At 44.3% G+C, this 25,460-nt stretch overlaps 1 protein-coding gene across 2 annotated transcripts; it reads left to right on the top strand.

The window, feature by feature from the left end:
• Nucleotides 1-19: 19 nt before the first annotated feature.
• LOC119292240 (pre-mRNA-splicing factor ATP-dependent RNA helicase DEAH1-like) lies at nt 20-10,672 on the top strand. 2 transcript variants are annotated; one of them, XM_037571073.1, is made up of 27 exons: nt 20-238; nt 319-449; nt 565-750; nt 833-916; nt 1,030-1,116; nt 2,179-2,212; nt 2,294-2,348; nt 3,253-3,312; nt 3,419-3,490; nt 3,662-3,725; nt 3,820-3,899; nt 3,999-4,066; nt 4,177-4,234; nt 4,774-4,831; nt 4,911-4,973; nt 5,106-5,174; nt 5,391-5,480; nt 5,717-5,803; nt 5,928-6,043; nt 6,127-6,193; nt 6,283-7,323; nt 7,414-7,476; nt 9,523-9,646; nt 9,733-9,833; nt 9,940-10,002; nt 10,090-10,162; nt 10,252-10,672. In XM_037571073.1, the coding sequence occupies exons 1-27, from the start codon at nt 139-141 to the stop codon at nt 10,296-10,298; spliced, it is 3,141 nt and encodes a 1,046-aa protein (XP_037426970.1). In that variant the 5' UTR covers nt 20-138; the 3' UTR covers nt 10,299-10,672. The 2 variants fall into 2 exon arrangements, with proteins under 2 accessions (XP_037426970.1, XP_037426971.1); XM_037571074.1 differs by lacking the exons at nt 20-238; nt 319-449; nt 565-750 and having other exon boundaries at nt 1,013-1,116.
• The last annotated feature ends 14,788 nt before the right edge of the window (nt 10,673-25,460 follow it).

Below are 25,460 nucleotides of genomic sequence, written 5' to 3'. Positions count from 1 at the left end.
CCCACCCTCACTCCCTACGCCCCCCACCTCAACGCCTCCGCCTCCCCCCGCCTCTCGCGCGCGTCGCCGTTCCCCCTCCGCCCCGGCTCCCTCAACCCCGTCCCTGGTTTCGGGTATCGGAATTGGAATCCGCCCGCGATGGCGAGCGACAAGCAGCTCAGGGACTGGGTCTCCGACAAGCTCATGTCCATCCAGGGCTTCTCGACGAGCGTCCTCGTGCACTACGTCATCGGCCTAGGTACAGCCGATTTCAGGTTCCGTCAGTTTCGTCTTCTCTGATCCTACTTCTAATCTGGGCCTGTGTGCGCGTGTGCTCAGCCAAGGACTCCTCCTCCGCCGGCGATCTCGTGGGGAAGCTCGTGGAGTACGGCTTCTCCTCGTCCGCCGAGACGAGCAGCTTCGCCGCCGACATCTACGCCAAGGTCCCCCGCAAGGGCAGGGGCGTCAGTGTAAGTTTTGAGTCCACCTCCTCTGTCAGAGCAAATCCCATTGGGTTAACAACAGCGCCACGGCTTTGTCTTTGATGATTTTAATGCTATATATGCTTTCCCTTTCTTGTCGCAGAATTACCAGAAGCAGGAAAGGGAGGCAGCAAAGCTTGTGAAGAAGCAAAGCACTTACAAGTTGTTGGCCGATGAGGACGATGACGAGGTTGACAACCACACGGCGAGCTCGGCGAGCGCGTCCTCCAAGAGCAGGAAGCATTTTAGGAGGAAGGCTCAAGACCAAGATGATGGGAAGGATGATGATGTGAGACGCTGTGGTAGCCACCCATTTGTCGTGTCGCTTTCACATGCCGTGAGTGGCTCAACCTGATAATGTTGTGGTGCAGGAAACAACAGCACATGTTTCTGAGAGGAGTGTCCGAAGGAGAACAGAAGAGGTGGATGATGAAGACGGCGACGACACTCTGGACGTATGCCCTTCTTTCTAGGAATCTGATTTTGTTGTGTACATAAAAATGCATAGGTATGGAATGGTCAATTAAAATGTGCTTTTGAATCCATTATAGTATGTGATGCCTTGTAGGAAGAACAAGAAATTTTAAGAGATCAGCAGGAAAGGGCTCAGCTAGAGAAGAACATGAGGGAAAGAGATGCAGTACACACTCGAAAGGTGATTGTCTTGCAAGCTGATATTCCTTTCTTTTCTATGCTTGCTATGACTTAATTTATTGCCAATGGGTGGAACCTCTTTTTCTCTTAACAACTAAATCATCTATCAAGTTTTATTAGGTTTCTGGTTGGTTTTGAAGTATTCTGCTGGTTGTCATATGAAGTGGAGTGCTGAACATGGATTTTGAGTCGCTCGACTAGTCGCGACTAGTCGACGACTAGTCTATGAGTCGCAAAAATATGGTCGACTCAGCTTAGTGTCGACTTGCGACTCTGAGTCGCGACTAGTCACAACGCAGGCTCGACTTCTTCCGAGTCACTGCCCCAGAGCGACTCGCATGAGTCGCGACTCAAAAACCATGGTGCTGAACAAAAATATAGTTGGTGAATGGCTTGTCCTTTTGGGTGTTCGATGTCACCTTTTGTTTTATAAACCAGTTATTTCGTTCTAAAGGAATCTTAGATGATTTGTGGCTTGTTATATATATTCACTACGAGAGAAGACCTGATTGTATTGACATGTTAGTTACATCGTAGAGTTACTTCCTCGAAACTACGAATTTTCTTCTCAAACTATCAGTCAAGTAACTGCATTTTGAAGGAGTACTTTCACACTTTCATAAAATCACACCTCTCCATATTATAGATTCAGAAAACCACACTTCTATGAACTTAAAATTCTGGCCCGCTGGTACACTAGTGAAAGTTGTTGCCGATTTTATCTTTAGGAGTGGTTACAACTTACAAAGGAATTGTGTCATTGATCGGTGAGCCATGACTCACGTCCTAAGAAGTATGTTTTTTTGGATATGTTGATACCTAAGAAGTATGTTTTTTTGGATATGTTGATACCTAAGAAGTGTAGTTCTGTGAGTTGATCTGCATGCCAGTATACGTGGATTAGTGCTTCTTTGGTTGTATTTCCTTGCATCACCTACCTACTTTATAAATCTAGCACAGAGCATGTTTCTAAACTCCAGCAAATCATGTCTTCCAATTGTACTATGTTTTTAAATCTTGTTAGTTATTTGAGCTGATGTTATTGAATATTTTCCTTCTACAGTTGATGGAGCGGCAGTTATCTAAGGAAGAACAAGGTATACCTACCCGAACATGTATACTCTACTAATTTGGTTCAATATGATCACTGTAATTTATTCGTTGGAGATTGTTGACAGAGGAGCTTACCAGAAGATCACAAGCACTGGATAAGAATGACACTTCAGATCTGAGGTTATTCCTGTTGCAGTTGGTTGTTGTATTTTTTCATTATAAATTTCTTTTACTAATGTTGATGTATGTAAGAAATTAGTTTTATTTGCCCAATGATACTGATGAAAAACCATTTACCCAAGATACTGGTGAAAAACCCGGCCACTTTAAATAGTACCATATTAAGTCATTGTTCAAGAGGAAAACTGAGGAAAACAAAGTAGCAAGAAAGCAACCATGATGTATATATAGAGTAGTAGAGTAGCAAGAAAACAACCATATTCAGTCATCATGTATATATAGCAAGAAAGCAACCATTATTATTCAAGAGGCTAATAGCTTCAGCTTTGGGTGAGCTTGTTGCTGGCTTGTCAAACTGAGCACCCTGGACTGTTGGTATTCTGTTGTTGTACTGTAGGTTTGTGCTAAATTCTGTACTCACATCTGAACATTTGAAGAAGTTGCATATGGAAACAGTTTTTATTCTTGACTAAAGTAATGTTTTCGATTATGACTAGAGAAGTAGAGTAGAATTTGAATAAATACCCTTGTGATGTATAGGTGAAGTTTGGCACAACTCTTCTGTTACTTGTAGAAAGAAAATTGGAATACATTGGTGGTGTACATAGAAGGTGTACCGTGCTTTTCCTTGAAAATTGAATTGCATTTACATGTAACATTTTGGTGCTAATATATGCAAATGACAACGGTGCTGCTTATTTTGGATGGTTATACACTGTTGGGAAAGGTTGTTTGTAACTGCCCAACTTTTTCTGTTGCGTAGTCAAGATAAGGCTTTTGCTTGCATTAAGTAGTTTGTTACTTTGAGTTGTCTTGTTGAATGTAGGAAAAATCAAGCTGTTTTATTGGAAAGATCTGTCAGGAGTTCTGGACTATTAACTTTCCTTTCAATACTAATGTGCAGAAATTTTTCAAGGCAAGCGTACTTGCAAAAGCGAAGGGATAAAAAAATTGATGAGATTCGGTCAGTACAAGAGAACTTCTATACAAGTGCATTGATGTTCATGATGTTGTCTATATGTTGAGTTGGTCCATACATTTAACTTGCTACTGTTTTGGGGTAACTGCAGGGACGAAATTCTCGATCATGAATACATTTTTCAGGACGTGAAACTGACCCCAGCAGAAGAAAATGACTTCAGGTGCTGATTGTAACTGAGTCCCATAAAGTGCTTCTCTACTGATAACTTTGTACCGAGGAGCGAGGATATGTAGATATAATTATGCTACAGATTTTCTCTTTTAGCTAGATGCATGTACACATAGGCTTTTATGCGGTGCATTTCCAATAAACCCGGGCATAAAATGTGCAGATACAAGAAGAAGATTTATGATCTTGTTAAGGAGCATGTTGAGAGTGCAGATGATGTTGCTGAGGTATGTTTCCCCCCTTGAGAATATTGCAGAGTAACGATACCACTGTGATCTCTTGATGCCAATGTCTTCAGTTCGTCAATCATGTGATTTTCAGTACAAAATGCCTGAAGCTTATGACATGGGTGAAGGTGTTAATCAAGAAAAGAGATTCTCGGTAGCAATGCAGCGATACAAGTATGTATCTATGTGTCCTTCTGTTTGACAGTATGCGACTATGTAACTTCCTCCGAACTTGTTTAAATATATTGATTTTTGAATTTGCTGGACAAGCAGAGATCCTGAGGGCAAAGATAAAATGAATCCTTTTGCTGAACAGGAAGCATGGGAAGAACATCAAATAGGTAATGTCATTTACTTGGATTATCCACTGGAAATCGGTATTGTGACTGTCTTTATGATACCATATTTCTGCTCTTTGTTGTATATTTAACAGTTGATTGACCTGTTTCAGGAAAGTCTAAACTGGAATTTGGATCGAAAGACAGGAAGCGGTCTTCTAATGAATACCAGTAAGTTCTGTGTTCTTCTTATGAATTGTTCATCAGCAAAGTTTACTTTTCTGCTCTGTTGTAATGAATACCTGTAGGTTATTATTATTATTTTTATGAATTGTTCATCAGCAAAGTTTACTCCTCTGCTGTTTCTAAGAGTCCATCTTTCTAGTTAGAGTTCTGACAAGCCATGTAATTAATTAGCAGTCAACTGAATGTCCCTTGCTGAGGATGGTCTGGCCAGAAATTTTGTTTCGTATAAAAAGATCCCTGTAAAGGGGGTGTTTGGATTGGATGTATTTCTTTAGAGGGCTTCGGTAGTTAGTAGAAACTTGAACTAAATACTGAAGCTCACACAAAAGTACCCCTCGTCCAAACATGCCGTAATACTGAAACTTAATAAGGTATAATAACTGGATTTTTCTGATTGCATTACACTGACGAATCCTCTATAGCCTTTGATTGCACCTTTGTTGGACAGTTGAATTTTGTATAACCTTGACCACACCTTTGTTCAACAGTTGTTTTGTACTCATATTACTTTTTGAACCTCATAGGTTTGTATTTGATGATCAAATTGATTTTGTTAAATCATCGGTCATAGAAGGAACACAGGTAATCAATCAATTAAATACTTACTCTCCTAATTTGATTGCTTTAAGATACTCTTTTACTGAACTCTCTCATTTTATAGTTTGAAGATGATTCAGACCAAGAGACCATTGATGCAAAAGATATTCTTAAAAGGGAGCTCCAGGTGTGTGAGCGGATTATGAACTTATTTGTTTACAAACACATATACCTACCCGTGCTCTTAATAATAGCGGAATCATAATTATAGTCCCTCAAAGTTATTTTTGTCTTTTAACTGGCTTCCTTTTTGAACTAGGATGAGCGGAAAACCCTTCCAATCTATAAATTCAGAGATGAACTGCTCAAGGCTGTTGATGAATATCAGGTTTGTGATGTTAGTATTCAGTATGGAACACGTATGTGCTAGGATTCAGCAAACAACTATTCATGTTTTGCTCAGTGCCCTTTCACAATTCCCCAAATTTGAACTACATTTATGAAAGGAATACCCGCTTCTTTTTTAACTATTTGTATATGATGACATGATCTAGTTATGTCCACTTGTTGTTGTGTTGATTTTGTGGGCATGTGCTGCTTGTAGGTTATTGTCATAGTGGGAGAAACCGGCTCTGGTAAAACGACGCAAATACCTCAATATCTTCATGAAGCTGGATACACAGCAAGAGGAAAGGTATGACATGCGTCAGCATTGATCTTCTACTATTAGTATTAGTATTACTGTCTGTTAATGCATATATGGCTTATTGGAATAGTTGTGTTCTAATGGATCATGAAAAAATCTACATTGTTTCTCTTGGACGTACTAATGGTATTGCTCTATGAAGTGCGGTTATGTTTGGCCTTAATGACGTGGTTCAATGAATTTATGGGTTCTGTCGAAATTCATGTTAATTTAAAAATTTGCAGGTTGCTTGTACACAACCTCGTCGAGTGGCAGCTATGAGCGTTGCAGCAAGGGTTTCTCAAGAGATGGGTGTTAAATTGGGACACGAGGTTAGTTCTGTTCATAACTATAATTCTATAATAATATCAAATTCTGGAATGTGTTTATGCATGGATCTTCCATCACATTACATGAAATTGTATGATTATAACCATGTTTGGTGCCACCCTACAGGTTGGTTACTCCATAAGGTTTGAGGATTGCACCTCAGAGAAAACAATGATTAAATACATGACTGATGGAATGCTTTTGAGGGAGTTTCTTGGAGAACCAGATTTGGCTGGCTATAGGTAATCGTTGGCAAATCATTTTCTGTACTTGAGTTGTTCTATTGAACATACCACACTTATATCTGTTTATTTTTGGTTATAAGTGTTGTCATGGTTGATGAGGCTCATGAGCGCACGCTGTCTACTGATATCTTGTTTGGTCTGGTGAAGGTCAGCTGGCTTGTATCACTTTGGCATGCTCTTCATCAGACTTGTAGAAACCCACTCAATCCCTCATATACGTAATACTCTGCCTGCAGGACATTGCTAGGTTTCGCCCAGACCTGAAGTTGCTCATTTCAAGTGCAACCCTTGACGCAGAAAAATTTAGCGACTACTTTGATTCAGCTCCTATTTTCAAGATTCCTGGGAGGCGATACCCTGTTGAAGTACATTATACAAAAGCTCCAGAAGCAGATTACATTGATGCTGCCATTGTCACTATTTTACAGATACATGTGACTCAGCCCCCTGGTGATATCCTAGTGTTCCTTACAGGACAGGAAGAAATTGAAACAGTTGATGAAATCCTGAAACACAAAACAAGGGGTTTAGGCACAAAGATTCCGGAGCTAAATATATGCCCTATTTATGCAAATCTGCCTACTGAACTTCAAGCGAAGATCTTTGAGATAACCCCCGAGGGTTCTCGGAAAGTGGTCCTGGCCACTAATATAGCAGAGACTTCATTAACCATTGATGGTATAAAATATGTTATTGACCCAGGTTTTTGCAAGATCAAGTCATACAACCCTCGTACAGGGATGGAATCCCTGCTTATCAATCCTATCTCAAAGGCATCAGCAAACCAGAGGGCAGGAAGATCTGGACGGACAGGACCAGGAAAATGTTTCCGTCTGTACACAAGTTATAACTACATGCATGATCTTGAGGATAATACTGTTCCAGAGATACAAAGAACCAACCTTGCAAATGTTGTTCTTACACTTAAGAGTCTTGGCATTCATGATTTGGTTAATTTTGATTTTATGGACCCACCTCCTTCAGAGGCCTTATTGAAGGCCCTGGAACAACTTTTTGCTCTCAGTGCACTCAACAGTCGTGGAGAGTTGACCAAGACTGGAAGACGAATGGCAGAGTTTCCACTAGATCCTATGCTGTCAAAGATGATAGTAGCTTCAGAGAAATATAAGTGTTCTGATGAGGTCATGTCCATTGCATCAATGTTGTCGATCGGAAATTCTATATTCTACCGTCCGAAGGACAAACAGGTTCATGCAGATAATGCAAGATTGAACTTCCACACTGGGAACGTCGGGGACCACATAGCATTACTCAATGTATTCTTTCTTGTCCTTGTAATTTATCAGAATTCATAATGTTTATTAGATTTGAGCTGTAAAGGGCTAATTTCTTCAAGATAATTTCAGGTCTATAACTCATGGAGAGAAACAGACTTCTCGACTCAATGGTGTTATGAAAATTATATCCAGGTATGTTCTTGTTTTATAATTTGTAACATGCATTCTGGTGATCCAGCGTAAGATATTATATTCTCTGGACATCATATTAGCATCACTCTTCTTATTTTAAAGATATTGCGTTCCTCTAGATTCTGTAATTTCCTATGTTACTGATTGTGTGTGTAGCACTTGTTCTGGCCAATAGCTTTTTTAGTATCTATTGTAGGGCTGAATGAGAATGGCCATGCCAATCTTATTTACTGCCCCTATATTTTTTATACCGCAAAATCATGTTTAACTTGAAAAGGTTAGCCTCAAGTATTGATGATAAATCTCATATGTAGAGGAAATGCAAGAAATTGCATTGGAATTGCAGAAACAATATTACATGTTGTATAGAACATTGATGTGCATGAGCATCATGACGCTTTTAATGGACTGTAAAAGATACTCCCTCTGTTCGAAATTACTTGTCGCGAGAATGGATGTATCTAGACGTATTTAGTTCTAGATACATCCATTTCCGAGACAAGTAATTCCGAACGGAGGGAGTACTAACATATGCTATTTCATCCAGTCGGTGTTGTTTTAGCTTCTAGCGTAGGGCACAAAGCATAGAGGGTTAATGAACATGAAATTCTTAATGAATACTCTATTTTTCTACTTGCCTGGTGTATCTTTTTATTTCCACTAGAGAAATAGAGACGTCAAAATTTCATGTTGGGTTTTGAATTAGAGTCGTTTGAAAATAATCAACCAGCGCCAACCATGGTTAGCTTACTTAGGTGGCGTTTGGTTTGAGGGCGAGGGTGGGTTGGTTGGGGATATACATAACCAACTGGATGGGGATATCCGATCCTTTTTGTTTGCTTGGTTGGTAAGATAATATGTGGCTAGGGATAGCCTTTTTTTGTTTGGTTGGAAGAATAAGATTGTCGTGGTTATCTTTTTTTGAGATGGTGAGATTACACGCCGTTTTTATAGCCAATGCTTGAAACGTAGTTATGCCTTTGTTACTGATTAGATTCATAAACCAAATCAATAAACAAAGATCAGTACGCAACAGTCCATATTCAACAGCTATATTCCAGACTTACATACACGCCCCAGAATCAAAAGAATTGTGGCCTGGGAGCAATGTACATACACACCCCAGAATCAAACGAATTGGGGCCTGGGAGAAATGCACAGTGACAAGCATATTTCCTGAATTTCATCGGCAGAAATAGCAACAAATTTTGAGCACCTGCAACCTCGGCCAGGTGAGCGTGAACAGCAAACGATGCAGAGGTTTCTTGACCAGGTGCAGGAGGCCTGCGCGGGATCGATGGCGGGCCTCGATGCACGCAGCCGGCCTACTACACTCCGCCTTGTCAGGAGCTTTCCTAGTTCTCCACCACCGGTGTTCCTGTTCCCTTCTGCCTACGCCATACAGTCCGACGCTCTCTTTTTTACCACTGCCTGCCGGTGTTGCATGTTCCCCGCCAGCAACCACGCCATTCCCTGCTGGAGTCCGACACCTCGACGCCTTGCCGTGCTCAAATGCTCCGCCGCCGCTGGGTGGGGTGAGAGGAGTAGGGAGTTTGTTCGTGAGGAGAGGGGTGAGATATAAACGAAGAAGAAAACGTTTCGGGCTCGTGCGAGCGAGCGGGTGGTTGTTGTCATCCGCCAGAATTTCGTGGCTCGCGTCAACCAACTTATAGAGGAATATTCCTGACATCTTGGCTATCCCCATTCTTTCCAGCCAACAAACCAAACAAGTGTCATCCTTCAAAAATCTGGCTATCCCTATCCCACCCAGGGATAGCCAGTAAACCAAACGCCATCTTATGTACTCCCTCTGTTCACTATCATAAGATCTTCTAACTTTTTTCTGAATCGGATGTATATGTATGCATTTTAGTGTGTTTGTCCACTCATTTCAGTCCGTATGTAGTCCATATTGAAATATCCAAAACATCTTATAATAGTGAAAGGAGGGAGTATAGGAGGGAGTATTATATATGCAGTTACAGTAATCTGTTGATCACTGTTTCTGCAAAGTTTATGTGATAAAACTGTCGGTGCATAAATCAGGTCCGCAGCATGAAGAGAGCAAGAGACATTCGAGATCAACTGGAGGGACTTATGGAGAGAGTTGAGATTGAGGTCTGTTCAAATGCTAGTGACTTGGATGCTATTAAAAAGGCCATAACATCCGGTACGTATACTGATGATCCAGTTGCTTTATTTGTGCAAGTTGCCTGAGATGGATAAATCTGATAAGTGGGTACTTGCGGGTTGCAGGTTTCTTCCACCATTCTGCACGGTTGCAGAAGAATGGTTCATATAGAACTGTCAAGAACCCTCAGACGGTCTTTATCCACCCTAGTTCAGGATTAGCACAGGCAAGTTGAGTTGTCGTTTACATGCTGGACATTCCATCATCCATAGTAGTAGTCTTGTCCAAGTTTTGTTTCTGACATTGTTTATATTTTCCTTATATATATGCAGCTACTTCCTCGCTGGGTAATATACCATGAACTAGTTCTCACGACAAAAGAGTACATGCGTCAGGTTTGCACAGTCTCTCCAGAATTAAGCAAGCCGTGAAAGAAATAATCGATTGTCGTCTGAAATGCCATGGCCAATGAATGCATGCAGGTGACGGAACTGAAGCCCGAATGGCTGGTGGAAATCGCGCCACACTACTACCAACTAAAAGATGTGGACGACGGTAAGCGTCGAACTTGGATGTTATTTCTTGGTTCAAGCGAAGAGCTGCAGCTTACGAAACGTTTCCCCTTTTATTTGTCCGCCGCACAGCTGGTTCAAAGAAGCTGCCCAAGGGCCAAGGACGAGCCGCATTGTAGACTGCCTGGACTCACTCATGAAGCCAGCGTTTGGACAGATTAGATGGTGCGTAAACAGTTTAGTTTCGAATATCGTATCGGGATCGCAGCATGGCCGCTCTTTTCTACCTTCTCTTAGGTTACGTTGTATCACTCACCATGGCCCTGTCAACATGACCCACCGTTCTTGTACAAGTTTGTGGGTGTGGGTAGAGCTGTAGACAGTTTGGCACAACCCAGTGTAGATGCCGGGACCCTCAATCCTTCGTCGTACCCGGTTATCAAACAAACATACATTGGCTATGACTGTACTGTCTCAAACATTAGGCCGTCGGCATCTGATGATGTCCACCTTTCTCATGTTGGTTGTTTGATTCATAGGATTGAAGCTTGTACTAGTGTAGTGGACCCGGGCTCATCTGCATCTGCTCTTAGAAAAAAAAAATCAAAACAAATACTAGATCATCTGCATCTGCTCTTAGAAAAAAAATCAAAACAAATACTGGAAAAATTGGGGTCCGTAAAAAAGTTTACTGTTCACGCATTGTTCTGAACCGATTTGTCTTTTTTGTTGAGAGCCAGATGTTCAAATGAGTTGAAATTTGAAGTGGACCTCACGCATCAAATTGGATTATTTTTTTTGAATTTCCCTAGTATTTGTTTTGATTTTTTTTTTGAGCGGGAGATGAGCCTAGGCACCCAGTTGGATTTCCGCTTGTAGTATTTTTTTCTCTCTCAAGTATTCCTCTGATGCCACATTAGGAGCATGACTCAGATCCATCGATCCTCGGAAAGTTAAGCCCATATCTTAAAATAAGTAGTACTCCGTAGTAGCCAATGGTGAGAGGTGGGACTGTGATGACCCATGGATGAACATCAGCCGGCCCAGTGCGCCGGGCTGCGTGAGAAGAACAATAAGGATGGCCAAATACTGCCAACAATCCATGAACAACTTGTCGGATCTGGTGTTTGTTCCTTGAAGACGAAATGAAACCCCACAAGCCCCTCATTGACGCTAGTCACGCTGTTTTGGCCGGCTGCGACCAGCCCCGTTGTTAGAGATGATGCCCACCAAGCTCACCACCGGGTTGAGAGAGCCAAAGGCAGTTATTAGGAGCGTAGTCTTTTTACAGCAAATGTACTTTATTTCTCATATGCTGGTCATGTCGTTTACAAGTAAATGTGAAACAAAGTCATGGATTACATCATCCCGAGAAATCAAAGATGAATGCTTAGCTAGCTCATCTGCTACCTGATTAGCTTCCCCGAAAACAGTGTTTAAATGATATTTTTGGCAAAGTCGTTGCCAACCGCGGAAGAAACCAAGTCACTGGTGCTAGAAAGTCATCCTGTTCATCACGCACGACAACACCGCAAGCTCCAGATAAAGTATTCACATGGAATGATGCGTCTACATTAACCTTGACTAGTCCATTAGACGGTTTTTGCCATATATGATCTTTCTTCCGAGCCGGGAGCTTTGGAGCTAGGACGTGAATAGACAATGCCGTTTTCTCAGGATTTTGAATCACGATTCCTTTCACAAGTTGTCGTCATTGCCATTAAAGGTACCACAACAGCCAGTTCAGCCACATATAGTCCATCTGAAACATCATCAAGCTTTGATAAAAATCTCCATAGTGATAGAGCCTAATCTGTCCTCATCAGTTGTTCTTTGAATGGCATCTAGAAGTCCCAACTGAGACCACACTTCGTTCACACGATGACATTTGAAGAGCACAAGTCTTCGGCACCCACCAAACAACATGAGCATTGAGGCGAACACGGTATGTGTCGAGCTGGCAAAACCCCATAGCAGGGTAGGACTCCATGTAGCACCTTCCAAGTAAAGTGTTTCACTTTCCCAGACACCTATAACCTCAATATATCTTTCCAAATATGATTAATATGCTCACTACCCTGCCCATCTGGCCTTGTTAACCGGGAACCAAACTGATGGTCTAGCTCTATAGAATGCATACCGGACCGAAAACGTTCCGGAACGGGTATAGTTTCATGCAATGAAATCCTCATTCATTTGAGCATGCAATGTGATTTGTAAGATTCTTTGAACATCCACCGGTGAGAATACATCACGTATGAGATCTTCATCCCAATTACCAAAGTGGGGGTCAATGAGTTCTTCTATCTTGGACAGTATTAACTCTCTACGATGCGCTTGTAGGAATCCATGGGTCTTGCCAAATATTTATTTGAGATCCGGAGCCAACCCTCCATATGCACCCTCGCTGATAAGAGCTTGAATACCCGCTATGATACTCTGCCAAGTGTAAGACGACCCTTTCCTAGGTCCAGCTTTAAAAATATTTCCAGCTGGATAGTATTTAACACGCAGGACTTGTGCACACAAAGAGTCTGGGTTTTGTATCAGTCGCTAACAAATGTTTTGCTAACATAGCAAGATAAAAAATGTGAAGGTCCCAAAATCCTAGTCTCCCTTTCTTCTTTGGAACACACAATTTCCACCACATGAACCAATGCATCTTCTTTTGCTCTTCATTATCTCCCCACCAAAACCCCGAAATTTCACTGGTAATAGCCTTGCAAATTCCCTTTGGCAACTTAAACACTAACATAGCATAAGAGGGAATTGCTTGGGCTACCGACTTTATACGAATCTATTTACCTTGCATGGAGAGGGTTTTATCTTTCCAACCTTTCAGTCTTCGATGGATTCTATCAATGATATGCTGAAAGCAATCACTCTTGTCCACCCCAACCATAGTGGGTAGACCCAAGTATGTATTTGGCATTGCTTTTGTTTCAATATTCACTTCTCTGCATACATTCTCTCCTGTTCTAACATTAGTATTAGGACTAAAAAAGGCACTCGATTCAGCATTACTCACTTGTTGTCCATGACTGAGGTAATAAGTATCCAGTACCTTTTCTAGAATGCTTGCATTATGTGAATCGGTTTTCATCAAAATCAGAGAATCGTCTGCAAACATAAGATGGGAAATAGAAGGGCCATCCGGGCAGACTAGTATACCCTCCAAACCACCAATTCTCTGCTCCTTAGACGAAAGGCTTGAGAAGCCTTCTAAGCATAATAAAAATAAGTATGGGGACAATGGGCCCCCTATCTCAATCCTCTTGTGGGAGTGAGCTCGCTAGTTTCACTATTATTGGAGCATACTCTATAGCTGATAGAAGAAACACACCATAATTAGCCTCACTCACTACTCATTAAAACCCATCTTAAGCATTACCTTCTCCAGAAACCTCCATTCAATACGATCATATGCTTTGTTCATATCTAGTTTGACAACACAATACCCATTAGATCCATGGGTCCTTTTCTTTATTGCATGAAAGCATCCATAGGCCACCAACACATTGTCAGTACTAAGTCTCCCAGGAACAAAAACACTGACTATGCTTATTAGGAGCATATAGTTTGCGCAACCGTGGAAGCGACAAGCCAGCCCTGGCCCCTAGGCCGAAGGGGCACACCCCTCCACTCACTAATCAAAGTTCCAATTTAAATGCAACATTAGTTCTAATTTAAATATTACAATCCAACTAAGTTTTGAAATAAATAGTTTAAACTTGAATTTAACTCTCATATGTAGTCTAGTTGTGCTCTTTAACTGCCCATAGATGCTCAATAAGATCTTTGTTGAACTGCTCATGAGTTGCTTGATGCCGAATTTGTTGATGTGTTTAAACAAAACTCATCAAACGTGGACGGATTATGATACATAAGTTGGATAGGAACATTCATGTTCTCAAATCCCAGACCTCCGGCGACATCTTCCCCTCATCCTCCATGACTATGTTGTGCATGATCAAACATGTCATCACCTCCCACAAGGGTCTCTAGATCCCATTGTTTATGAGCTTCAAGAACAACTGCAAAACGGTCTTGAAGCACTCGAAAGGCCCTCTCCACATCCTTTCTAGCTCCTTGTCATTGGGAAAAGTGAACTATTTTCTGACTAACTGACTCAAAGATGGTCTTGACGAAGGTATCCCATGAAGGATAGATATCGTCAACCAGATAGTAGCCCATGTTGTACTAATGCCCATTGACATTATAGTTGCAAGGATGAGCTTTCCCTTCGGTCAACCTAGAAAACAATGGAGCCTAATGCAGTGTGATGCCCGGATAATTAAGCTACAGTAATCCCCTGTTAATGGTGCCATGTCATCACATTACTGTTGCTAATCCTCACTTGATCCAAATCACAATTCAAATTCAAATCCAAGGTTAAAGTCAAAAATTCAAATTTGTCAAACATGAAAACAAAAATGTTTGAGATGTTGCAAATATTCACTAAATAATTGTCGTGTAGAAACCAACATCAATTGACTCACCAGTTAATCCTTGGTAAAATCTGAAGTGGTCCAACAACAACTAAAATAACCTTTTAAAATTTAACAAATGTTTATGTATTTCCAAACCACTTGAAATCTTGTGTGCTAGCTCAAAACATTGTCTAGTATTTATGTGACAAGTTTTGGAGTCAACAAAACTTATTTGGTATTATTTTAAAATACAATATGGTGGAGAAAATACAAAAGAAAAAAAAGAGAGAGCCGCCCGTCTCCCCCAGCACTAGGCCCCGACCCAGCTGACTATCTAGTCGGCTGGCCCATCCGGCGCACCCGCACACCCCCTGGCCTATTAGGCCATCGCCTGAACCCTAGCGCTCACTCCATTCTCTCCGCACGATTCCCCCACTACCCCTCGTTCCCCTCCTCCCCCCTGTCGCAAGATCACTAAGCGTCGCCCCTCCCGGCCTCCTCCTCGCAGCTCCTCCCTCGCGGCCTCATCCCCTGTCCCTCGTTGGCCGACGCCTGCTTGACGTCGTCAACATTGCTGCCACCTTCCGTCGTTGCCGGACCCCGCTGAACCGCCTCCTTGAACCCCCCTCCTCAACCCGCGTCCCCATGCCTCGCAGCCCCGAACCTCGACAACGTGGGTGAGCTCACCCCCTCCTTCTTCTTGTGCCCTTCTCCTTGACGCCGGCGCCGCCTGCTCATCCGCCATGGCAATAGGCCGCCGTGTCTGCATACCGCGCCCCGCTGCTTTCCCCCGAGCTCCCCGTGGTCGCGCTGGTGCTCCAGCTACGGTCTGCCGCCGTGCCTGCACGCCCTCCTGAGGCTGCTACTGGCCCAGGGTCGCCGCCGCTCTGTCCCTCTCGCCGCCTGTCGCCGCCATCTTCTGTGTTGGAAATATGCCCTAGAGGCAATAATAAATTGGTTATTATTATATTTCCTTATTCATAATAATTGTCTATTGTTCATGCTATAATTGTATTAACTGGAAACCGTAATACATGTGTGAATACATAGACCACAACATGTCCCTAGTAAGCCTCTAATTGACTAGCTCGTTGATCAATAGATGGTTATGGTTTCCTGACCATGGACATTGGATGTCGTTGATAACGTGATCACATCATTAGGAGAATGATGTGATGGACAAGACCCAATCCTAAGCATAGCACAAGATCGCGTAGTTCGTTTGCTAGAGCTTTTCTAATGTCAAGTATCATTTCCTTAGACCATGAGATTGTGCAACTCCCGGATACCGTAGGAATGCTTTGGGTGTATCAAACGTCACAACGTAATTGGGTGGCTATAAAGGTGCACTACAGGCATCTCCGAAAGTGTCTGTTGGGTTGGCACAAATCAAGACTGGAATTTGTCACTCCGTATGACGGAGAGGTATCTGTGGGTCCACTCGGTAATGCATCATCATAATGAGCTCAATGTGACTAATGATTTAGCCATGGGATCATGCATTACAGAACGAGTAAAGAGACTTGCCGGTAACGAGATTGAACAAGGTATAGGGATACCACGATCGAATCTCGGGCAAGTAACATACCGATGGACAAAGGGAATTGTATACGGGATTGATTGAATCCTCGACATCATGGTTCATCCGATGAGATCATCGTGTAACATGTGGGAACCAATATGGGTATCATGATCCCACTATTGGTTACTGGCCGGAGAGGTATCTCAGTCATGTCTGCATGGTTCCCGAACCCGTAGGGTCTACACACTTAAGGTTCGGTGACACTAGAGTTGTAATGGGAATAGTATGTGGTTATCGAAGGTTGTTCGGAGTCTCAGATGAGATCCCAGATGTGACGAGGAACTCCGGAATGGTCCGGAGGTGAAGATCGGTATATTGGACGAAGGGTATTGGAGTCTGGAATTGTTCTGGGAGTACCAGTTGACGACCAACGTGTCCGAAAGGGGTTTCGGAGGCCCCGACAAGCGTTGGGGGGCCTTATGGGCCAAGGGGAGGGGGCACATCAGCCTACTAAGGGGCTGAGCGCTTCTCCCACCCCATCTCACATAACCTGGAGAGGTGGGGAAGCCACCCCTAGGGCAGCCACCCCTCCCAGCTTTGGGGGAAAGTTTCCTAGGGGTGGGGGCACCCAAACCCATCTAGGGTTTCCCCTGTGGCCACCGCCCCTCCCCTAGGGAAATCCTAGGGCGCCTCCTCCTCCCCCTTTCTGTTGGGGAACGTAGCACAAATTCAAAATTTTCTACGCATCACCAAGATCAATCTATGGAGATTCTAGCAACAAGAGAGGGAGAGGATGAGCATCTTCATACCTTTGAAGATCACTAAGCGGAAGCGTTACAAGAATGCGGTTGATGAAGTCATACTCGCGGCAATTCAAATCGCGGAAGATCCGATCTAGTGCCGAACGGACGACGCCTCTGCGTTCAACACATGTACAGCCCGGGGACGTCTCCTCCTTCTTGATCCAGCAAGGGGAGAGGAGAAGTTGAGGGAGAACTCCGACAGCATGATGGCATGGTGGTGGTGGAGCTCGTAGTATTCCTGCAGGGCTTCGCCAAGCACTACGGAGGAGGAGGAAGAGTTGGAGGAGGGAGGGGCTGCGCCAAAAGCAAAGGTGCTGCAGCTCTCCCACCCCCCTCTATTTATAGGGTGAAGGGGAGAGGGGCCCGGCCCCTCTAGATCCCATCTAGAGGGGGGGGGGGGGGTGTTGGGGAACGTAGCAGAAATTCAAAAATTTTCCTACGTATCACCAAGATCTATCTATGGAGAGACCAGCAACGAGTAGAAAGGGGAGTGCATCTACATACCCTTGTAGATCGCTAAGCGGAAGCGTTCAAGTGAACGGGGTTGATGGAGTCGTACTCGTCGTGATTCAGATCACCGATGATCCTAGTGCCGAACGGACGGCACCTCCGGGTTCAACACACGTACAGCTCGACGATGTCTCCCACGCCTTGATCCAGCAAGGAGAGAGGGAGAGGTTGAGGAAGACTCCATCCAGCAGCAGCACAATGGCGTGGTGATGATGGAGGAGCGTGGCAATCCTGCAGGGCTTCGCCAAGCACCTACGGGAGAGGAGGAGGTGTCACGGGAGGGAGGGAGGCGCCAAGGACTCAGGTATGGATGCCCTCCCTCCCCTCCACTATATATAGGGGCAGGGGAGAGGGGGGAGGCGCAGCCTTGCCCCCTCCTCCAAGGAAGGGGTGCGGCTAAGGAGGGGGGGAGGAGTCCATCCTCCCCAAGGCACCTCGGAGGTGCCTTCCCCCTTTAGGACTCTCCCCTTTTTCCTATATCTTGGCGCATGGGCCTCTAGGGGCTGGTGCCCTTGGCCCATGTAGGCCAAGGCGCACCCCCTACAGCCCATGTGCCCCCCCGGGGCAGGTGGCCCCACCCGGTGGGCCCCCGGGACCCTTTCGGTGGTCCCGGTACAATACCGATGACCCCGAAACTTGTCCGATGGCCGAAACAGGACTTCCTATATATAAATCTTTACCCCCGGACCATTCCGGAACTCCTCGTGACGTCCGGGACCTCATCCGGGACTCCGAACAACATTCGGTAACCACATACAAGCTTCCTTTATAACCCTAGCGTCATCGAACCTTAAGTGTGTAGACCCTACGGGTTCGGGAGACATGTAGTCATGACCGAGATGTTCTCCGGTCAATAACCAACAGCGGGATCTGGATACCCATGTTGGATCCCACATGTTCCACGATGATCTCATCGGATGGACCACGATGTCAAGGACTCAATCGATCCCGTATACAATTCCCTTTGTCTAGCGGTATGGTACTTGCCCGAGATTCGATCGTCGGTATACCGATACCTTGTTCAATCTCGTTACCGGCAAGTCTCTTTACTCGTTCCGTAACACATCATCCTGTGATCAACCCCTTGGTCACATTGTGCACATTATGATGATGTCCTACCGAGTGGGCCCAGAGATACCTCTCCGTTTACACGGAGTGACAAAATCCCAATCTCGATTCGTGCCAACCCAACAGACACTTTCAGAGATACCCGTAGTGTACCTTTATAGCCACCCAGTTACGTTGTGACGTTTGGCACACCCAAAGCACTCCTACGGTATCCGGGAGTTGCACAATCTCATGGTCTAAGGAAATGACACTTGACATTAGAAAAGCTTTAGCATACGAACTACATGATCTTGTGCTAGGCTTAGGATTGGGTCTTGTCCATCACATCATTCTCCTAATGATGTGATCCCGTTATCAACGACATCCAATGTCCATGGTCAGGAAACCATAACCATCTATTGATTAACGAGCTAGTCAACTAGAGGCTTACTAGGGACATGGTGTTGTCTATGTATCCACACATGTATCTGAGTTTCCTATCAATACAATTCTAGCATGGATAATAAACGATTATCATGAACAAGGAAATATAATAATAATCAATTTATTATTGCCTCTAGGGCATATTTCCAACAGTCTCCCACTTGCACTAGAGTCAATAATCTAGTTCACATCGATATGTGATTAACACTCAAGGTCACATCCCCATGTGACTAACACCCAAAGAGTTTACTAGAGTCAATAATCTAGTTCACATTTACCATGTGATTAACACTCGATGAGTTCTGGATTTGATCATGTTATGCTTGTGAGAGAGGTTATAGTCAACGGGTCTGAACCTTTCAGATCCGTGTGTGCTTTACAAATCTCTATGTCATCTCTGTTGGGTAACGTTGCAGAAAACAAAAATTTTCCTACTCGTTTCACCAAGATCATCTAGGAGTTCATCTAGCAACGAGTGAATAGATGCATCTACATACCTTGTAGATCGCGAGCGGAAGCGTTCAAAGAACGGGGATGATGTAGTCGAACACGACGTGATTCGAATCACCGGAGATCCTAGCACCGAACGGACGGCACCTCCGCGTTCAACACACGTACAGAACAGCCACGTCTCCTCCTTCTTGATCCAGCAAGGGAGGGAGGAGAGGTTGAGGGAGATGGCACCAGCAGCAGCACGACGGCGTGGTGTTGATGGAGCTGCAGTACTCCGGCAGAGCTTCACTAAGCAATAAGGAGGTGGAGGAGGTGTTGGGGAGGGAGAAGGAGGCAACCAAAGGCCAAGGACTCAAGGTATGAGGTCCCTCCTCTCCCCCACTATATATAGGGGTGCCAAGGGGGGGTGGCCGGCCCTAGGAGATCCAATCTCCTAGGGGGTGCGGCGGCCAAGGGGGGTTTCCCTCCCCCCCAAGGCACCTAGGAGGTGCCTTCCACTAGTAGGACTCCTCCCCCTTGGAAACCCTAGGCGCATGGGCCTAGTGGGGCTGGTGCCCTTGGCCCAAGCAGGCCAAGGCGCACCCCCTACAGCCCATGTGGCCCCCGGGGATGGGTGGCCCCCCCCGGTGGGCCCCCGGGACCCCTCCGGTGGTCCCGGTACAATACCGATAACCCCGAAACTTGTCCCGATGCCCGAAACAGGACTTCCCATATATAAATCTTTACCTCCGGACCATTCCGGAACTCCTCGTGACGTCCGGGATCTCATCCGGGACTCCGAACAACATTCGGGTTACTGCATATACATATCCCTACAACCCTAGCGTAACTGAACCTTAAGTGTGTAGACCCTACGGGTTCGGGAGACATGTAGACATGACCGAGATCGCTCTCCGGTCAATAACCAACAGCGGGATCTGGATACCCATGTTGGCTCCCACATGCTCCACGATGATCTCATCGGATGAACCACGATGTCGAGGATTTAATCAACCCCGTATGCAATTCCCTTTGTCAATCGATATGTTACTTGCCCGAGATTCGATCGTCGGTATCCCAATACCTCGTTCAATCTTGTTACCGGCAAGTCACTTTACTCGTACCGTAATGCATGATCCCGTGACCAAACACTTGGTCACTTTGAGCTCATTATAATGATGCATTACTTGAGTGGGCCCAGTGATATCTCTCCGTCATACGGAGTGACAAATCCCAGTCTCGATCCATATAAAACAATAGATACTTTCGGAGATACCTGTAGTGCACCTTTATAGTCACCCAGTTACGTTGTGACGTTTGATACACCCAAAGCACTCCTACGGTATCCAGGAGTTATACGATCTCATGGTCGAAGGAAGAGATACTTTGACATTGCAAAAACTCTAGCAAACGAACTATACGATCTTGTGCTATGTTTAGGATTGGGTCTTGTCCATCACATCATTATCCTAATGATGTGATCCCGTTATCAATGACATCTAATGTCCATAGCCAGGAAACCATGACTATCTATTGATCAACGAGCTAGTCAACTAGAGGCTTACTAGGGACATGTTGGTGTCTGTTATTCACACATGTATTACGATTTCCGGATAACACAATTATAGCATGAATAAAGACAATTATCATGAACAAAGAAATATAATAATAATGCTTTTATTATTGCCCCTAGGGCATATTTCCAACAGTCTCCCACTTGCACTAGAGTCAATAATCTAGTTACATTGTGATGAATCGAACACCCATGGAATTCTGGTGTTGATCATGTTTTGCTCTTGGGAGAGGTTTAGTCAACGGATCTGCTACATTCAGGTCCGTATGTACTTTACAAATCTCTATGTCTCCATCTTGAACATTTTCACGGATGGAGTTGAAGCGACGCTTGATGTGCCTTGTCTTCTTGTGAAACCTGGGCTCCTTGGCAAGTGCAATAGCTCCAGTGTTGTCACAGAAGAGCTTGATCGGCCCCGACGCATTGGGTATGACTCCTAGGTCGGTGATGAACTCCTTCACCCATATTGCTTCATGTGCTGCCTCCGAGGCTGCCATGTACTCCGCTTCACATGTAGATCCCGCCATGACGCTCTGCTTGCAACTGCACCAGCTTACTGCCCCACCATTCAAAATATACACGTATCCGGTTTGTGACTTAGAGTCATCCAGATCTGTGTCGAAGCTAGCGTCGACGTAACCTTTTACGACGAGCTCTTCGTCACCTCCATAAACGAGAAACATTTCCTTAGTCCTTTTCAGGTACTTCAGGATATTCTTGACCGCTGTCCAGTGTTCCTTGCCGGGATTACTTTGGTACCTTCCTACCAAACTTACGGCAAGGTTTACATCAGGTCTGGTACATAGCATGGCATACATAATAGATCCTATGGCTGAAGCATAGGGGATGACACTCATCTCTTCTATCTCTGCTGCCGTGGTCGGACATTGAGCTGAGCTCAATTTCACACCTTGCAAAACAGGCAAGAACCCTTTCTTGGACTGATCCATTTTGAACTTCTTCAAAATCTTATCAAGATATGTGCTTTGTGAAAGACCTATGAGGCGTCTTGATCTATCCCTATAGATCTTGATGCCTAATATATAAGCAGCTTCTCCAAGGTCCTTCATTGAAAAACTCTTATTCAAGTAGGCCTTAATGCTGTCCAAAAGTTCTATATCATTTCCCATCAAAAGTATGTCATCTACATATAGTATGAGAAATGCTATAGAGCTCCCACTCACTTTCTTGTAAACACAGGCTTCTCCATAAGTCTGTGTAAACCCAAACGCTTTGATCATCTCATCAAAACGAATGTTCCAACTCCGAGATGCTTGCACCAGCCCATAAATCGAGCGTTGGAGCTTGCACACCTTGTCAGCATTTTTAGGATCGACAAAACCTTCCGGCTGCATCATATACAATTCTTCCTTAAGGAAACCATTAAGGAATGCCATTTTGACGTCCATTTGCCAAATTTCATAATCATAAAATGCGGCAATTGCTAACATGATTCGGACGGACTTCAGCTTCGCTACCGGTGAGAAAGTCTCATCGTAGTCAACCCCTTGAACTTGTCGATAACCCTTGGCGACAAGCCGAGCTTTATAGATGGTCACATTACCATCCGCGTCTGTCTTCTTCTTAAAGATCCATTTATTTTCTATGGCTCGCCGTTCTACGGGCAAGTCAGTCAAAGTCCATACTTCGTTTTCATACATGGATCCTATCTCGGATTTCATGGCTTCTAGCCATTTGTCGGAATCCGGACCCGCCATCGCTTCTTCATAGTTCGAAGGTTCACCGTTGTCTAACAACATGATTTCCAAGACAGGGTTGCCGTACCATTCTGGTGCGGAACGTGTCCTCGTGGACCTTCGAATTTCAGTAGGAGCTTGATCAGAAGTATCTTGATCATTATCATTAACTTCCTCTCTAGTCGGTGCAGGCACCTCAGGAACATTTTCTTGAGTTGCGCCATTTTCCGGTTCAAGAGGTAATACTTCATCAAGCTCTACTTTCCTCCCACTTACTTCTTTCGAGAGAAACTCTTTCTCCAGAAAGGACCCATTCTTGGCAACAAAGATCTTGCCTTCGGATCTGAGGTAGAAGATATACCCAACAGTTTCTTTAGGGTATCCTATGAAGACGCATTTTTCCGATTTGGGTTCGAGCTTTTCAGGTTGAAGTTTCCTGACATAAGCATCGTATCCCCAAACTTTTAGAAATGACAGCTTAGGTTTCTTCCCAAACCATAATTCATACGGTGTCGTCTCAACGGATTTCGACGGGGCCCTATTTAAAGTGAATGCGGCAGTCTCTAAAGCATAGCCCCAAAAAGATAGTGGTAAATCGGCAAGTGACATCATAGATCGCACCATATCTAATAGAGTGCGATTACGATGTTCGGACACACCATTACGCTGAGGTGTTCCAGGCGGCGTGAGTTGTGAAACTATTCCACATTTTCTTAAGTGTGTACCAAACTCGTGACTCAAGTATTCTCCTCCACGATCTGATCGTAGAAACTTGATTTTCCTGTCACGTTGATTCTCAACTTCACTCTGAAATTCCTTGAACTTTTCAAAGGTCTCAGACTTGTGTTTCATTAAGTAGACATACCCATATCTACTCAAGTCATCAGTGAGGGTGAGAACATAACGATAGCCACCGCGAGCCTCAACACTCATTGGACCGCACACATCAGTATGTATGATTTCCAATAAGTTGGTTGCTCTCTCCATTGTTCTTGAGAATGGAGTCTTGGTCATTTTACCCATGAGGCATGGTTCGCACGTGTCAAATGATTCGTAATCAAGAGACTCTAAAAGTCCATCAGCATGGAGCTTCTTCATGCGTTTGACACCTATGTGACCGAGGCGGCAATGCCACAAGTATGTGGGACTATCACTATCAATCTTACATCTTTTGGTACTTACACTATGAATATGTGTAGCATTACGTTCGAGATTCATAAAGAATAAACCATTCACCATCGGAGCATGACCATAAAACATATCTCTCATATAAATAGAACAACCATTATTCTCGGATTTAAATGAGTAGCCATCTCGAATTAAACGAGATCCTGATACAATGTTCATGCTCAAACTTGGCACAAAATAACAATTATTGAGGTTCAAAACTAATCCCGTAGGTAAATGTAGAGGTAGCGTGCCGACGGCGATCACATCGACCTTGGAACCATTCCCGACGCGCATTGTCACCTCGTCCTTCGCCAGTCTCCGTTTATTCCGCAGCTCCTGTTGTGTGTTACAAATATGAGCAACGGCACCGGTATCAAATACCCAGGAGTTACTACGATTACTGGTAAGGTACACATCAATTACATGTATATCAAATATACCTTTGGTTTTGCCGACCTTCTTGTCCGCTAAGTACTTAGGGCAGTTCCGCTTCCAGTGACCACTTTCCTTGCAATAAAAACACTCAGTCTCGGGCTTGGGTCCTTTCTTTGGCTTCTTCCCGGCAGCTTGCTTGCTGGGCGCGGCAACTACCTTGCCGTCCTTCTTGAAGTTCTTTTTACCCTTGCCCTTCTTGAACTTAGTGGTTTTATTGATCATCAACACTTGATGTTCCTTTCTGACTTCTACCTCTGCTGATTTCAGCATAGCAAATACTTCAGGAATGATCTTTTCCATCCCCTGCATATTGAAGTTCATCACAAAGCTCTTGTAGCTCGGTGGAAGCGACTGGAGGATTCTGTCAATGACCGCATCATCCGGGAGATTAACTCCCAGCTGAGTCAAGCGGTTATGCAACCCAGACATAGTGAGTATGTGCTCACTGACAGAACTGTTTTCCTCCATCTTACAGCTGAAGAATTTGTCGGAGACTTCATATCTCTCGACCCGGGCATGAGCTTGGAAAACCATTTTCAGCTCTTCGAACATCTCATATGCTCCATGTCTCTCAAAACGCTTTTGGAGCCCCGGCTCTAGGCTGTAAAGCATGCCGCACTGAACGCGGGAGTAGTCATCAGAACGTGCCTGCCAAGCGTTCATAACGTCTTGTTCTGCAGGGAGAACAGGTGCATCACCTAGCGGTGCTTGTAGGACATAATCTTTCTTGGCAGCTATGAGGATGATCCTCAGGTTCCGGACCCAGTCCGTATAGTTGCTGCGATCGTCTTTCAGCTTGGTTTTCTCTAGGAACGCGTTGAAGTTGAGGACTACGTTGGCCATTTGATCTACAAGACATATTGTAAAATTTTTAGACTAAGTTCATGATAATTAAGTTCATCTAATCAAATTATAATGAACTCCCACTCAGATTTGACATCCCTTTGGTCATCTAAGTGTTACACGATCCGAGTCGACTAGGCCGTGTCCGATCATCACGTGAGACGGACTAGTCATCGTCGGTGAACATTCTCATGTAGATCGTATCTTCCATACGACTCGTGTTCGACCTTTCGGTCTCCGTGTTCCGAGGCCATGTCTGTACATGCTAGGCTCGTCAAGTTAACCCTAAGTGTTTTCGCTGTGTAAAACTGTCTTACACCCGTTGTATGTGAACGTAAGAATCTATCACACCCGATCATCACGTGGTGCTTCGAAACGACGAACTGTAGCAACGGTGCACAGTTAGGGGAGAACACTTCTTGAAATTTTGTAAGG

Source organism: Triticum dicoccoides, chromosome 4B, assembly GCF_002162155.2.
Source record: "Triticum dicoccoides isolate Atlit2015 ecotype Zavitan chromosome 4B, WEW_v2.0, whole genome shotgun sequence".
In the NCBI taxonomy this organism is placed as follows: Eukaryota; Viridiplantae; Streptophyta; class Magnoliopsida; order Poales; family Poaceae; genus Triticum; species Triticum dicoccoides.
Note: the sequence above shows the minus strand (reverse complement) of the source record. Positions and strands in the feature narration are given on the sequence as shown.

Excerpts from the sequence above, each read along its gene's own strand:
- LOC119292240 (XM_037571073.1), top strand. The coding sequence starts at position 139 with ATGGCGAGCGACAAGCAGCTCAGGGACTGGGTCTCCGACAAGCTCATG. Across the intron at positions 4,235-4,773 it reads CGGTCTTCTAATGAATACCA|GTTTGTATTTGATGATCAAA; the intron begins GTAAGTTCTGTG and ends TGAACCTCATAG. Across the intron at positions 4,832-4,910 it reads CGGTCATAGAAGGAACACAG|TTTGAAGATGATTCAGACCA; the intron begins GTAATCAATCAA and ends CTCATTTTATAG.